Source organism: Prionailurus viverrinus, chromosome B3 (assembly GCF_022837055.1).
Source record: "Prionailurus viverrinus isolate Anna chromosome B3, UM_Priviv_1.0, whole genome shotgun sequence".
Taxonomy (NCBI): domain Eukaryota; kingdom Metazoa; phylum Chordata; class Mammalia; order Carnivora; family Felidae; genus Prionailurus; species Prionailurus viverrinus.
In genome coordinates this window covers 130,302,477-130,318,907 of record NC_062566.1, presented here as the reverse complement: position 1 = coordinate 130,318,907, position 16,431 = coordinate 130,302,477, and the positions used below count along the sequence as shown (strand labels likewise).

Here is a 16,431-nt window from a genome sequence, read left to right as displayed (position 1 = left end):
CATGAACCATGGTGGGCAGCTTGCTAAGCTCAGCGCGACTGAGTGGGCAGCACTCGACGCCCATGACACGGGACTCGACTGCTTGTGCTCTTCCGTAGGCGTGGGTGTACGTGCATGTCTGTGGCAAGAAGGTCCTTGCTGGCCTTCATGGGGCGGGTTGAGCTGTGATGTTGTGAGTCTCTGTACAGCCTCTTCAAGGTGTGTGAGGCCTGCTTGAGGACCCCAGAACCACCTGTCGTCACATTACTTGCTTTAAAGCCCTGCATGGTGTGTCACTTTGTCAAGACAGCATTCAGTTAGAGACCTCAGGTCTCTGTTCATTACCTAGGTCACTGGGGCAGGGTATCTCTTAATGGCCGTAACTCAGCTGGTCCTGTGTTGGAGAGGTTTCCTTGCAGCTTTATTTTTTGGGAAGTGAGCCAGGTGCATGGCATCCCTTCATCCTGGGGGGGGGGGGGGGGAACAAGGGCAGGTGCCTGGGGGTTAGAGCCTGTCCAGCGGGAGCCCCTGGCCACAGCCTCACTCCTTTGCTCTTCCTGCACCAGGACCGGGACACAGACAAGAAACGAATTGAGGAGCTGCTGGAAGAGAACATGGTCCTCGAGATAGCCCAGAAGCAGAGCATGAATGAGTCGGTGCACCTCGGCTGGGAGCTGGAGCAGCTGTCCAAGAACGCAGACCTGTCCGATGGTGGGTACCGCCTGGGGTCTTCAGCCGGCCTGCAGCAGCTTTCTCATCCAGGGAGCCGAACCCTTGGCTCAGAATCTTCCGTGTCAGTCTAGCCATTCACCCCAAGTAAATAGGGTTTCCATCAAGAGCCATTTGGAATGGTTTCATCACAGCTCTCCCCAAGGAGAACATGAGGGGTCCGGCAGCTTTGGTGTCGGGACATGAAATGCAAATTAAGCGTTGCCAGCTTTCTCGTTTCCCATATGGACAGTCCTAGGAGCTTCCAGATTACAGCACGCTGACCCCCAGAGGACATGTTAGGCCTCTCTATGGATGATTGAAAGCTCTGGATGGCAGGTGACACCCCCAGTGGTCATTAATCTCCACTATACACGTACCCCGGGCATTATTTCCTCTGTTCATTTGCATAATTGGGCAAGATGGATGCAGTCTGTTTTCTGTCTCTCTGGGTGGGGATTGCTAAGTGGCTGCCCCTCACAGGACCCAGGCCTCTTCCTCTCCCCCCTGTGCCCAGCACCCCAGGCGAGGTGTTGGCTGGGGAATGGCGGGTGGGGCAGCAGGAAGCTCCAGCGCTCCGCAAACAATAAGCCAGTTCCTTTGTTCAAAAATAGTACACGTGCACCTGATAGTGTGAGTTAATGTTTACTTAGAACTGTACAGAGTGTGGGTAGGGTATTGGGTGGGTTTGGGGGACTTTTTCATTTCTGATAAACATCCCTAAACATAATGGAGGGATTACTGAAAGCAGCTGGGTATTTCTTCTCTTCAAGCTCCAAACCTAAAAATACGTTGATTAAATTACTAATCAGTGTGAGAAGTTAGTTCTGCCTGTGCCATGGTGTCCGGGGGCTGTGGTGGGGCCTGAGGGTTGGTGGGGGTGATTCACATGGATTCCTGCCCTGGGAGTTCAGGTTCACCAGGGAGGACCGCTGCCCCCTGGTGAGGCAGAGAGGTGGTGCAGGCTGCCTAGGACGGTATCAGACCAAAAGGGAGTGTTTCAGTGACACCCAAGAGTGGCTGTTGGAGTCGGAAGCCTCACCGATTCACACGACTGAGTGTGTTTGTGAGCCCTTTCAGGTCCATGATGATTTATTCTTGGTGTTCCCAACTCCTAGTGCTTAGCGGGGAGCTCGTGGGCTTTGGTTTGAATGGTGGCATGTGAGCAGAGCCCGAAAGTGCTTGTGCATGTATGGTGTGGTGGCTTCTTGAATCAGAGCTAGTTGGCCAGCCCAGTTTCCTTAGCTGCAATATGGGGGTGATGCAGCCACCTCGCAGGATTGCCTTGAGTACCCAGTGATGGGAGGCAGTGAAGCGTTACACCGTACATGGCCCACAGGCACTTTGGGAAGGGCTCCTCTTTCTTCCTGTCTTGCTCTTGTGTCAAAACTCCTCCCTCCCTCCCTTCCTCCTTCCCCCCACCCCCCCCCCTCTGTCTCTCACACACACACACACACACACACACACACACACACACACGCACGACCTGTCTCACAAATCTGATTGCTGGGGGTGCTAATGAGCGAAGCACTCAGTCAAGAGTCATTGGTGGTTTTGTGATAAACTGTTGGGTCCTCATTGTCTCTGAGGGCCTGCCCTTCACTGAAGGGGAAATGAGGCTTGTAATCAATTCCTTTGTTTAATGTGTGGAACCTTCACATTTATCCTCCATGAGTACAGAGCTTCAGTTTGAGATGATGACAAAGTCTGCAGATGGATGGTGGGGGCGGTTGAATCTAACCAGCGAGAATGTATCTAATGCCGTAGAACTGTACTGAAAACGATTAAAATGGTAAATTTTATGTTCTATATATTGCACCACAATGAAAAATGTGATATTTCCCATGAATGCTGTCCCAGTGATCACAGGTTCTGAGTCAGTGGGGTTTTAGGTCAGGTTAGTTGGATTCGTAGCGCAGTTGAGACAGCCCTCTGTGCACACGTTTTTGCACATCGAGAGCACATGTGCTCATGGGTGTGTTAGTGCGGGGATGGTCAGCACTGCGGACACTCCATCCACCTCCACTGCTGCATGCCTGTTGTTGCCTGTGGTCTTGAGGCCCTTCTGGTTTGTTGGGTCTGTACTGCTGTCCTCGGTGGGTGAAGAGACCTCAGAGAGGGATGTGGATGCCTTCCAGTTCTTAGGATCATGCAGGGGATCCAAACACACGTTTTTTTCCCCAGCTTGATGTGCTTGCTATGAAAGCCTTCAGCTCTTGGTACCTCCAGGCCCTAGCGTGATGAGTAAGCAGCAGGTGGGGGAGGCCATATTAGCCATACAGTGTGGTAAGGCTCCCAGAGCTGAGCATGGTTCTCACGGGACAGAAGAGGACAGGACAGCCCTGATCCCTTCTCTCAGGGGCTTTCACATACATTCCTTTTTCCTTTCCAGAAAAGCCCCTTAAGTTACCTAATATTATTCACCTGCTATGGCAGGATGGGGCCAAGAACTCCTGTCCCCCAACTCTTGGGTCTGTGCCCCCTTCTTCATTTATTTGTATCTGAGCTGTTTTAGAAGCAGAGTAGATAATCTGCCTTTTTCTGTCTTTGGCTCACATTTTCATCTCACTTAGAATTTTAAAGCAATTTATATATACCATCTCATTTTTTTCCAGTACAATTGTGAAATTACAAAATCTCTGTCAAAAGGATGGCAAGTACCTGGCATACATCCCCACACAGTTGCTGACCACTTGTGGCAGACATAACTAGTCAATTATCATGTTCCTCCTGCTGAACCTCCCAGAACTGGCCCAGAAATGTCACCTGTTTGCCATCTCTGTTGGTCTGTACAGTCCTTGAGTGCACAGTCAAGTTAGCAGCTTGGTAAAAACAGTTCCCAGCACTTAGTCTGTGACTTTTACATTGGCCCCTCCTCTATGAGCTGCTTTCTCGTTAAGCTCCTGGTTGCTCCGCCAGACCCCAGCTGAGCTGGCAGAGGGCTGGAACTACCGGAGAAGGTCTCTAGCGTGCTGACCATAGCAGCACCGCATGGACTGGGGGTGAGGCACCCAGCTGATCCCGGGGTGGGGAAGAGAGTGGAAGCAGAGTCTCTCCTGGAACCTGGACTGTGACCCGACTTTGTGTTTCAGCCTCCCGGAAGTCATTTGTGTTTGAGCTGAACGAATGTGCCTCCAGCCGCATCCTGAAGCTAGAGAAGGAGAACCAGAGCCTCCAGAGCACCATCCAGGGGCTGCGGGATGCATCCCTGGCGCTGGAGGAGAGCAGCCTGAAGTGTGGAGAGCTGGAGAAGGAGAACCACCAGCTCAGCAAGAAGGTAACCCCAGCCGAGGGTGGGCGACCTCCTCCCCCAGCCCTTGTCTATAATGTGCAGCCAGGCAGAGCGTTCAGGTGTTGGTGAGTGTGCACAGTTGGGAAAAATGCAGAATCCACTGCAGGCACAGTTCATTATAATAGAGGGATAAGCGTGTCCTTGACCAGAGGCAGCATGGCTTGTCCCTGCACCACAAATGCAAATGTGGCCCTAGTGTGACTAGACCTCTGTGTGCCTTGTCTTCATCTGCGAAATGGGGTTAATGGGGGTTGTAAGGATTTTATGGGTTATTGTAAGTAGAGTCGGGCACATACATAGTAAGTGCTCTATGAAAAGAACGCACTGTTAAAAAGCATAGGACGGGGCACGGGAAGAGGAATCGGTGATGTCAGACATGCCTGCGTGCGTGTGTGTATAGGACACTGATTGACTATTTTAGGGCATTGTTGGTGGTAACACAAGGTCAGAGCACACCTCTTTCTCTTGGTTTATGGGGTGAGGAAGAAGAATGGCCAAATTGCATTTGCCTTTCAGGACAACTGCTGGGTCTTTGATTTAGCACTGTAGAGCCCAAACCTCTGGGAGGACAGACAGAGGCTCCCAAACCGTCTTTGTTCTCCAGTTACGAGGACCCCTGTTTGCACAGGGGATGCGGATCGGGTCCACGAAAAGGCAGTTGAGAGCCAGGGATTGCCTGCATGTGTTGGTCACAGGGCCTCAGTAGACGTCACCCACACTACAGACAGCGCACCTGCGTCGTGGGCTATCCACGCACCACCTGCCAGATTGCAGCTGAGGGAGAGGACAAGAGTGCTCTTGCCCGCTGACCACCGTGCAGGGCCAACGCTTCTGGGTATCTGGGTGTCTGTCCCGACCTGCCCACTGTCTGGCCAGTGTCATTGACTGAGGTTGCACCGGCAGGGGGAGGAGCTTGAGCTGCAGACAAGAGACTGGGGTCCACTGGTGCTGGCCCTGCCTGCACTTCCTCTCTGGGGGAGGCTTGGGGCATCCCCTCCTTCTATGAAATGGTCTCTCCCATCCCCTCCTGGGACTTCCCAGGCTCGGTTACTCACCCTTCTGGTCCCTTTGAAGCATTGTGTGCTCCGCAGCGTGGTAGGTGCCAAAGTCTGTCATCTCTCATAGGACAATGGAACACACACTCTCTTGTGCTCTGTGTCTTAATGCAGAGCAGCGTGTGGAGGGCGACTAGACGGTTTGGGTGTTTAGATTCACATGGGCCTAGCACAGGAAATGTCTTTATAAATGGCAGTCTGACCTCAGCCAAGATTAAAAAAAAAAATTTTTTTTTTTTGACCTTTTGAGAAATGAGAACCTTCAACTCCACAGGTCCTCACGGGTCTGCCGTAGAATGCTGTGCTGAAATCTTGCTGGCCCAGCTCCCAGCCAGCCTCAGAGGTTTTCCCTCCCCTTGGGGTCCACCCTGGTCCCTCCTCTGCACAGACAGGACCGGCAGTGGGTGCTGCCTGCCCAGCATTATTTCTGAGCCCCCGTCTCTCAGTCCCACCTCCTGCTTCCTCTCTGGATCGTTTCTCCGGGGGGATAGCAGCCCTCCCTGCCACAGCCTATGGGAGCATATCTTGGCACAGCATCCCTGGTAAAAGGGAGTTGCCACTGTTCCCAGACTGGAGCCATCCTGTGTCCGGAGCCAGGAGCCCTGGGGAGGGAGTCCTTCTGCCCACTGGAGCACCTCTTCTCCCTGTCCTCAGCCTGCCCGGGGTCTGGCTGGATCTGTTCTGACCCAGCGTGGGTAGTTACGTTCTCTCCGCACCATCCAGCTTGGTACAGAACACCGGAGGGAGCCCGTCAGCTCCTCTGGAATTGCCTTTCCCCAGCCTTGGTCACCTCACTCTGCGCTTCTCTCCATGGAGTGTGTCTCAGTCACCAGCTGGCATTTCTTGGTCAATAGGTGAACCACCAACCCGGCTGAGCCCCACAGGGGACACATCCCCAACAGTGACTCCTGGAACAAGGGAGGGCACCGCCTTGGGACGAGTCCAGACAGCACAGCTACCCTGGGAGGTGTCTACAAAGGAGGGTTAAGGGCCAACCAGGACACAGTGACCTGGAGGCCCCTCCCGCCCCCTGCCACGCTAGCCCGGCTCTCCCATCATCCTGCACGTAGCCCAGGCTGCAAGCTTGCTTAGGTTCGGGATGTCTGTGGGAACCATTGTTCCCCAAAGTTAATGTCTTCCTTCTAATTAATGAAATTTTCATGGGACTTAGAGAAACTGCCCTGCCCTCGTGACTATAACTATGTCAATACCTTGCAAGTTGAACGCCTTGAGCTAAGAAGTAAAGAATCCTTAGTTTCAGAGACAGGACAGCAACCCGTTGAGGGTGTGTACAGATCTGGAGCTAAGGGGAAGGCCCTTGGCACCCACATGCTCTGGGAGTCCATAACCTGAGCCAGGTACTTGAGGAAGGATGGGAAGCCCTCTCAGGGCTGACAGGCCTACAGCCAGCTCACATCTTAGCCCCGCGAGCTCCCCCAGGGCCACTGCGGTCCGTCGGGGATGGGTAAGAATAGGGGCTCCAATTCCATGGCAGAAAGAACCAGAAAGGGAGAAAGATGGCAGTGGGCATCCAGCAGTGATAGGTGGGATGTGGGGACATCGTGTCTTCAGACTAGAAGCAAGAACAATCAGAAATGCAGAGGCTGGAAGAACATTCCTTTCTCCAGGAGAGAAGGGGCAGCCAGGGTAAAGGATTACCAGTGAGGTCAGCGGGTGAGCTGGGAAAGCAGGGGGCACGCACCACAGACTGCTGACAGTGCCTGGGAGCAGGTCTGGGGTCACCCACTGGTGTGCATCCTAGCCCTGCTGTGTCCTCACTGTGAGGCCTTGGGCAAATCACTTAGTTGCTCTGGCCCAGAGTCGTCCACTGCATGATGGTCAGTAATAATTGCCTGTTCCCTTACCCGTCACTGGCAGGATGCTCTTGGGGAGGGTCTGCTGACATTGGCACACCTGACACCTGCCAGATGCGTGCTGAGCAGTTGATGGGATAGCTCATGAAGATGGACGCCACTGGCCCAATGTCATTTACTGAAATTTGCTCATCATGGTCCTGTTGTTAGCAGCAAGGGACCAGACTCTGAACCCGTGTCCCTCTGACACCAGTCAGTGCCGTTTCCCCAACTCCTGTCCCCAGTGATAAGGAGTTTGGGGTTGGCAGGGAGGGACAGCAGCCCCCACGAAGCCCTCAGACTGCAAAAGGTGACATGGGCATCACCTGGGAGCTGAGTTGTAGGCCCTGCCTTCAGCCTGCCAAGTCAGAATCTGCATTTACCACGATGATAAATGTGGGTATCGGGCATGATAAAGTGTGATAAGCCCTGAGCTAGGTAGTTCATGTTTAGGAAGGATGGTCGCTGGTGGGTCTTAGCCAAGAGCATGGCACCCAGGAGGTGATACAGGTGGTCATCCAGGCAAGATGGGAGTGTGGTCCAGGGGTGCATGGGTGGTTCAGTCAGTTGAGCATCCAACTCTTGATTTCAGCTCAGGTCATGATCTCACGGTACATGAGTTTGAGCCCCAAGTTGGGCTCTGTGCTGACAATGCTTGGGATCCTCCTCCTCTGTTTCTGTCTGTCTGTCTCTCTCTCTCTCATGCTCTCTGCCCCTCCCCCACTTGCACGCATGCACACACACACACACACTCTAAAAAATAAATAAACTTTAAAAAAAAGATGGAACATGGTCAGGCCTGGGGTAGTCAGGGGGCATGTGGAGGGGGAGGGGCACAGGTAGAGAGGACAGGACTTGCTGACAAACTTATTGGAGGGTGAAAGTGGAAGGAGAGATGCATCAGAAGACTGCTCTGAGCAGCTGGGTGAACAGGTGTGTCCCCAACTTAGGTGGCCTTTGTGAAGGAGAGGGTAGGAGGGTGAGTCCAAAGTCCCTGCAGGGCATCCAGCAGTGGTGGCTGGTGGCCCCTAGAGCATGTGCTCTGACCCTTGAGAGCGTGGACAAGGCCTGAGACAGAAGCGAGGGACCTGGGTGTGGCTAAGAACATTTGGCAGTGAGGATGAGCAGGGGTGGGGTGAGAGGGAGGCTGACTGGTTGGTTGGTGCCCAGGACCCTCCCCTCTTCCCTGAGCCGAAAGCGCAAGGTGTGAGCTAAGAGTTGAGATTGCTACGGAACAGCACTTGGATGTTTTTCCTTGAGAAGAAGCCTGTGCAAGTATTCTGTGAGGCTGGCAGGGTTTTGGTTTGTCTTAAAACCTCGTTCACTTTGTGAAAGTGACTTTTGCACTGGCTGGGTCTTCTGGCTCTACAGATTGAAAAGTTACAGACCCAGCTGGAGAGAGAGAAGCAGAGCAACCAGGATTTGGAGACCCTGAGTGAGGAGCTGATCAAAGAGAAGGAGCAGCTGCAGAGTGACATGGAGACCCTGAAGGCCGACAGAGCCAGGCAGGTGGGTGCCTCCGGGATGAATGTTCTTTCTCACCTGTCTTGGGAACTCTGCCTACAAGGGGAAGAGTCCAGGATTATAGCCACTTCCGGTAATTGATGAGTGATATGTGTGTTACCACTGACCCAGCTTAGCTGCCCTCAAACCAGCCATTTTTAGCTGACAGTGTAGGAACAGGGGTCAGCTTTTGCCTCCCAAGTGACAACGGCAGTCCTGGTTTTGATTGTCGTGATTTGGGGGAGGAGAGAAAAGGTGCGCGTGGCCTGTGGGTGGAGACCAGATGGCCTGCAGTGCACAGGACGGCCCCTCAGGACGAAGAACAGATCCAGCTGTAAATGTCTGTCGTGTCCTAGCAGAAAACCCTGGCAAACCTTTGAGCTTTATTTGGCTCACGCTATAAGAGGTCCAGGGTGGGCAACGCAGTGCTGGTGCAGTGGCTCAGTGATGCCAGCCAGAAGCCAGGCCTCTCTCTACCTGTCCTGCCAGGCCTAGCTATTGCACATCCCCAAAGTATGGGCGGGAAAAAGGTCACGGTGCCCAGGGAGAGCATCCTGCTGGGTGCCAGGCATGTTCAAGTCATGGAGCTGACACTCTCCCTGAGCCTGAAGGACGAGGAGGGGACAGAGATGCTGTAGATCAGTGGGGGGGAAGATGGGGGAGTGTTCAAGGCAGAGGGAACATCACATGCAGCATCCGCACCGGGGGAGAGTGGCATACGGGGAGGCCACAGGTGGCAGGCTCAGGTCGTGGGGGTCTTGCTGCCCAGGATGAGGAGTACCAGAGAAATCCCTTTCGTTCTCATTCTTGTAAATAAGAGGAAGAGAAGTGGTTTACATTTGTGAATCGCTGTGACTGCTGTGGATGTGTTTGGCTTGAACTGAGTAATGACTGCCCTTGACCTTGGCCTGGGAAGCAATGGGATGGCTCTGGGTGGTCCTTCAGGGGCCTACAATTTATTCTCCTAGTTTGGACCCAGGTCACTGAAATTTATCCACGCAACAGCCACCTCGTGTGTCATTCGCGTTGTATTTCTCCGCAGATCAAGGATCTCGAGCAAGAAAAGGATCATCTCAACCAAGCGGTGTGGACGCTGCGGGAGAGGTCGCAGGTGAGCAGCGAGGCCCGGGTGAAGGACATCGAGAAGGAGAACAAAGCCCTCCACCAGACGGTGACGGAGACCAGCAGCAGACTCAGCAAGCTGGAATTCGAGAAGCAGCAGCTGCACAAGGACTTCGAACAGGTGAAGGAGAAGGTGGAGCGAGTGGAGGAGCTGGAGAAGGAGCTGCACCGGCTGGAGAAGGACAACGAGAAGCTGGCCAAGAAGGTGGCCTCCCTGAAGACCGCCACCGAGAAGGTGGACGCCCTGGAGCGCGAGAGTCGGGGCCTGGCTCTGGAGAACCGGAAGCTCAGGAAGTCGCTGGACACCCTGCAGAACGTGTCCCTGCAGCTCGAGGGTCTGGAGCGGGACAACAAGCAGCTGGACGAGGAGAACCTGGAGCTGCGCAGGATGGTGGAGACCATGCGCTTCACCAGTGCCAAGATGGCTCAGATCGAGAGGGAGAACCAGGAGCTCGAGCGGGAGAAGGAGGAGCTGAGGAAGAACGTGGAGCTGCTGAAGGCCCTGAGCAAGAAGTCTGAGCGCCTGGAGCTCAGCTACCAGGGCGTGAGCGCCGAGAACCTGCGGCTGCAGCAGACCCTGGAGAGCAGCAGCCAGAAGTCCCAGGCCCTGGAGCAAGAGCTCGGCGAGCTGGAGGCCGAAAACCAGGTCCTGCGGCGCGACCTGGAGGCCCTTCGGCTCTCCCACAAGCAGCTGGAGAGGGCTGAGAAGGACAGGAAGGCCCTGGAGCAGGAGGTGGCCCAGCTGGAGAAAGACAAGAAGCTGCTGGAGAAGGAGGCAAAGCGGCTGTGGCAGCAGGTGGAGCTCAAGGAGGCGGTCTTAGACGACAGCACCGCAAAGCTGTCTGCCGCCGAGAGGGAGAGCCGCGCCCTGGACAAGGAGCTGGCCCGCTGCAGGGATGCGGCCAGCAAGCTGAAGGAACTGGAGAGGGACAACAGGGACCTCACCAAGCAAGTCACCATGCATACGAGGACACTGACCACCCTGAGAGAGGTGAGCTGGCACCGGCAGGCCCCTCCCCTGTGGTGAGGGGGTGGGGGTGTGTGCCTCCCGAGCAGACGTGAGACTGTGTGTGTGTGTGTGTCCTCCCTGATTCCGAACAGAATAAGGTCTGCCGGTGCGAAGAACAAAGGGAAAGCACTGGTTCTAATCTCCCTGCCCAGAGATGACCACTGCTCATAGTCTGGCCAATTTTATCCCGTCATTCCCCGTGTGCATTTGTACATACACACGCTTGATATCGTGCGTCCCTGCATCCTAAGCTCTTCTGTTGTTTACTTACCCTGCCTTTCTTTTCTCATTACAGTAAGTAAGATTGAAGCCATGGATTTCTAATGGCTACAGGGTTTTAATGCTGTAGATTTACTGCAATTAGTTTTTGGACGTTTAGGTGGTTTTCCAATTCTTTTCATTATTTTAGATACCACTGGACACTTGCATACATATATCTGTTTTCTCAGGCTATATTCCTACAAGCAAAAGTAGGGGTTCTAAGGGTATGAACATCTTAAAGTTTCTTGCTAAGTTGGCATCCTACTGTTACCCCAGTATTTACTGCATGGGCCCTCTGGGGGTTCCTTCAGTGTTTGAGGGGGAATAAACTGCTTTAGTAAATGACTTTGGCATCTGAATGGCCCGGCACAGAAGTTGAGTCTCACGTAGGTAGGAGTTGAGTGTGGCTGTTCATGGACAGCCTTAAATTCAGTGACTTGGGCACCTGGTTTCTCCCGTCCTGTGGCTCGGCCATCCCGCAGTGGAGTCCTCTTCTGACTGTGGCAGTAAATGAGGAAGACAGTGGGTAAGAAAGATTGCACTCCACTGTGCAGAACCCGGTCACACGGCTGCACCTAGCTTCAGGCGAGGCTGGGGAACATGTTTCAGCGGTGTGCCAGGGGAGAAAAGGAAATAGATTTGGTGAACACAGGGATGTCTCCATGTTCATGTACAGGAAGATCGTAAGGCTATGGGAGACGGAGTTCACTAATATGACCCCTAGTCCCTGTCTCTGGAAGCAGAAGATAAGTTCTGCCGTGGTAACACTCAAGCCCGGAGTCATAGCGGCTCATCATGCCAGGGACTGACTTCTCATTCGTGAGAGTCCAGGTGACTCCCCAGGAGCCTGTCATCTGTGCTGTGACTCAGCAGTCCAGGCTGCTTTGATTTATGGCTCCGCCTTCTCATCACAGGGCTTGGGCAGTTGCTGAGGCAGGACAAAGGCAGCTGGAAGGTCACACACCGGCTCTGCTGTGCTGCAGCCAGGAGGTGACCCACAGCATGTCCACCCACCACTCACTGGCCAGAGCTACCGGGTAGCTGGGACATTTGGGGTGAGCTGATGGAGTGTTGGGCGAGCGCCATGCTGTCACACAGCCGTCGAAGGCCTGAGGATTTGGTGGGGGGTCAGCTTGCATGCCAGGTAGCTGGGGCACTGGGCAGAGAGCAGTACCTGCCTGGAGAGCTTCGAAGATGGGTGGGAGTAAGAAGGGGGATCTACATACAGTAAGTAAACCACCTAAATGAGAGCAACTGCTTTTGCAGAATAAACCACAACCAGAGTTTTTAGTAAAATCTTTATCTCTTTTGTCCTTTTTTCTGTTCCAAATTCTCCGCAAGGAGCATTTAATTCCATTACTGCACAGAAAAGGTAATCGTGTTAGAATTCAAAGCTCCTACTCAAAGGTCAACATAAATGGCGTTGCACAAACACACGTCCTTCCCGTATCACCATGGAGGCCGGGAGGCTGAGAAAGCGCGTCTGTCCCTTCCCTTTGGAAGACGTCCCTGGGGTTCACCTGTCCCGTGGAACTGTCTGCTCAGCCCTCAGGACACCTGAGTCAGCCATGACTCGGGGAAGACGGCTCTTCGGTCTTGAGAAGGGCCTACGTCAGGCCCTCCGTGCTGGGCTCCCGTCCCACACGCATCCTCTCCCTGTCCTGGCAGGACCTGGTGCTGGAGAAGCTCAAGAGCCAGCAGCTGACCAGTGAGCTGGACAAACTGAGCCAGGGGCTGGAGAAGGTCGGCCTCCACAAGGAGCTGCTGCTACAGGACGAGAGCAGCCATGGCGACACGTGAGGACCTCCCTGCCGCGGTCTGTGGACTCTTACCCGGGGCTGCACGCTGCACGCTCCCAGCTCCAGAGCTCTGTTCACTCTGCCTACTTCGGGGCTTGTTGTCTTGTGGTCTTTATGAGGGGCTTGTGTCCTTTACAGATCATCTCCCTGGAGGTTTGCAGGGAGGGGTGAAAGGAGACTCTCTTGTCCAGTGGAAAGGCTTCTCAATTTTTTTTTAAATACACTTTTTAGAGCAGCTTTAAGCTCAAAGCCAAGTTAAGGGGAAGGGACAGAGATTTCCTGAATGCCCTGTGCCGCCCCGCCTCAACCCCCGCCCGGCATAGCCTCCCTGTAATCCATATCCCCACCAGGGTGGTGTATGTGTTACACTTGATGTGCCTCCACTGACCCATCATCACCCGAAGTCCACAGTTTACATTGGAGGCCGCTCTGGATGGTGCACATTCCATGGGTTTCAACCCTTGTGTAATAACCTGTGTCTGCCAAGTGTCCTACAGAATGGTTTCTCTGCCCTGAAAATCCTGTGTTCCACCTATTCATTCCTCTTTTCCTGGTCCCAGCCCTTTAATTTTCAAACATTTAACCGTTGTAGTCTTTGCCTGCGGTTCTTTCAGTAACCGTCTCATTGTTCAAAGAAATCCAGTATCATGGATTTTTCCTGGACTTGTAACTGACAAGATCCACAGGACAGATAACATGTGACACGCTGTCGGTGTGGTGAAAAGGCTACCACTTACCTAGCTAGCATTGTAGTCTTGGGCAAATGGCCTAATCTTTTTCTCTTTTTCTTTTTCTTTTTCTTGTTCTTGTTCTTTTTCTTTTTCTTTCTCTTTCTCTTTCTCTTTCTCTTTCTCTTTCTCTTTCTCTTTCTCTTTCCCTTCCTTCCTTCCTTCTTTCCTTCCTTCTTAATGTTTACTTTTTAAAGAGAAGTGAGTCAGGGAGGGGCAGGGAGAGAGAGAGAGAGGAGAGAGAGAATCCCAAACAGGCTCCTTGCTTGTCAGCACAGAACCCAACATAGAACTCCGTCTCACAAAGTGTGAGATCATGACCTGAGCTGAAATCAAGAGTCAGATACTTAACTGATTGAGCCACCCAGGTGCCCTGTGCTTAATTAACCTTTCTGAGACTAAGTTTCCCCATCTGTAAAATGGCCTTGATGATACCTTCCTCTAAGACTATGCCTGTAAGACTACAGCAGTGATGTCTCATTGGAGGGTGTCACAGGTGTGTGCAGGGAGCCCCGGGGAGGGCTCTGGGTGATGGCTTTTGGCTCCTACAGTTCTTCTGGGCCAAATGCTGCAGAATAATAGGGAAAACGAGCTTAATGGAGGAGATAGGTGTTGGTAGCTGGGAGACTGGGAGCTTGTGGGTGGAAGAGGCAGATAGGTACAGTTGTGTCTTTGTATTTTTCAGAAAGTTCAAGATTCTGGAGGACAGAAATGACTCATTAAAAACAACATTAGCCCTGAAAGAAGAAAAGATTGTGTTTTTAGAAGCTCAGATGGAAGAAAAGGCCAGCCTGAACCACCAGTTGCAGAACGAGCTCCAGGTGGTAAGATCTGGCCCCCTTCGGTGCCACACTGTAAGTCCCAGTCATGAGGCCCCTGCCCCACCTTTTCCAGCCCCTCACCTGGGGGTAGCAGAGGGCCGGCCTGGATGCCCATTTCTCGGAGCAGATGTGCTGAGATGCAGGGTTCTGAGCGGGGGAGCTACCATCACAATCCTGTGCATTGGGGCTGGACAGGATCAGATGCCTGGGAGGAGAGGAGGCCACATTCAGAGCAGCACTGAGTCTGCTAGGCAAGATCGGGAACACTGATGAGGACCAGTGTGAGATTATGAGCATCGAGACCAGACAGAGGCCTCGAGTCTCTTGGGCGCCCTCACATGGGACAGGTGGGCGTGGGTGCACAGGTGCTTCATCAGGATGTCCACTCCTGGTGATATGTGCTCTTCCAGCTCTCCTTTGCTTCTTTTAAGCAAAGGCTTTTTTTTTTTTTTAATGGTTATTTATTTTTGAGAGAGAGAAGGAGTAAGGGAGGGGGAAGAGAGAAAGGGAGACACAGGATCCGAAGTGGGCTCTGCACTGACAGCAGCGAGCCTGATGCGGGGCTTAAACTCCAGAACAGATCATGGCCTGAGCTGAAGTTGGACGCTTAACCAGCTGAGCCACCCAGGCACTCCCCCAACCCCCCGCCCCTTCTGCTTTTTGAAGCCTTGGCACATTTCTTGGCTGCGTGATTGAACAAGGAATCTAGAACAAAGTGGTTCTAGAGCTGGAAGGGGCTTTGTAACATCACCCGGTCCACGTCCCCCAGGCTCATCTCCATTTGATGGAGTGGACAGCTGAAGCTCGGGAAAGCGAGAAGACTTGCCAAGGTCATGTGGTTGAAGTTGAGACCGAGGCAGATGTCTGGAAGGAGGGGGAGCACAGGGTGGGTTATGTATGTTCCCTGCAGAGCAGAAGGACGGTGTCTGGCTTATCACTGGTGCCAGGTGAGGGGTTGGGTTTGCTATGGGGCTCTCCTCTAGCCACGAACTCGGAGCTCTGAGCCAGCCTTTTCCTGCCCCAAGTCTGCTTTTCCTGCTCCCACCCCACAGTTGAAGACCGAGTGTGAGGTCCTCAGGCAGAACCAGCAGGAAGGGAAGCACTTGGAGAACTCTTTCAAACACCCTGTGGACACTCTGGTCACCGGTCTCCAGGGGAAGGAGCCCTGGGGACCCAGCCACAAGGAAGCCACCATGGAACTGCTCCGAGTGAAGGACCGGGCCATCGAGCTGGAACGGAATGTGAGTGGGCTGCCCCCGCTGCGGTCGTTGAGAGAGAGCGGGCGAGTGAGCGCGCAGTGCACTCTGTTGATTGTCCCAGTGATAGGCCGCCATTACCATAAAGGACACGAGACGTCAGAATCTGTTGAGATTTACCCAGATCCAGCTGAATACTTCTTGAGTTGTCCTGGCAAGTCCTATGAGCTACTTGTCATTTGAGATCTCGTCAGCCTTTCTAGCGGAAAGGAGCGCGTTCACATTTTCCCATGGTGAATCCCTGTCTGCCTGCTCGTCAGACTTGGCCCTTGGCTTGTACACCAGCCCCCGTTAACACACTGTTCCCCTAGGGGTTGACAGACCGTGGCCTGCCAGCCCACGGACATATGCTTTGTTACGTATTGTGTGTGGTCTTCCCACCCTCGTGGCAGACGTAAGTGGTTGCAGTGGAGACCACGTGCCTGGAAGACTGCAGAATTCTGTCCGTCCCTTTACAGAAGTTTGCCGGTGCGTGTCTAACCCCCTGATGTTGTCGGACTCTCCCAACAACCTTGTGAAGCGGGTAGTGATGATCTTCATCATTTGACAGATGAGAAAGTGGAGACAGTTTAAGAGACTCGACCCTAGGCCCCATGCTAGTAAGGGACAGCACTGGACTGTAACCCGTGTGTCCTGACCCAGTTGGTGGCATATTTTACATGGTATCTCTCAATCTGCTGGGACGTGAACCGCCTTATTCTGTCTGTTGTCGCTCCTGAGTGGGGTGAGGTGTGGCCACAGGCTTTGACTCCCTGTCCTGTGGGAGAAGCTCACAGAACGGCACTTGTGGGGTGTTCAGCAGAAAACAGAAGCATTACAGAGAGAAGTCACTGCACGGCTTTAACCCCAGCTTGCCTTTGCCTTGCACTCAGATGCTCAGGTTTGAAGCCATATCGCCATTAGGTGAATGCATTTCTGTCTGGAAAGCACATACCAAAAAAAAAGTAGTTCTCTCCCCTCCCCCCCCCAATTCTGTTGATTGTCTTTTCCAAGAGGGAAACGTTACTTGTCTCACCTGTTGGATTCTGGCTTTAGTCCCCATAGC

The 16,431-nt window shown here is 53.3% G+C and overlaps 1 protein-coding gene across 2 annotated transcripts in view; it reads left to right on the top strand.

The window, feature by feature from the left end:
• CCDC88C (coiled-coil domain containing 88C) overlaps positions 1 to 16,431 on the top strand; it is a 129,530-nt gene that overhangs the window by 82,164 nt on the left and 30,935 nt on the right. For both annotated transcript variants that reach the window (XM_047861614.1, XM_047861615.1), the window contains 7 exons: positions 546 to 690; positions 3,780 to 3,964; positions 8,259 to 8,396; positions 9,433 to 10,503; positions 12,451 to 12,578; positions 13,995 to 14,133; positions 15,183 to 15,371. In XM_047861614.1, the coding sequence (XP_047717570.1) occupies positions 546 to 690; positions 3,780 to 3,964; positions 8,259 to 8,396; positions 9,433 to 10,503; positions 12,451 to 12,578; positions 13,995 to 14,133; positions 15,183 to 15,371 (1,995 nt within the window). The remainder of the gene's footprint in view (positions 1 to 545; positions 691 to 3,779; positions 3,965 to 8,258; positions 8,397 to 9,432; positions 10,504 to 12,450; positions 12,579 to 13,994; positions 14,134 to 15,182; positions 15,372 to 16,431) is intronic.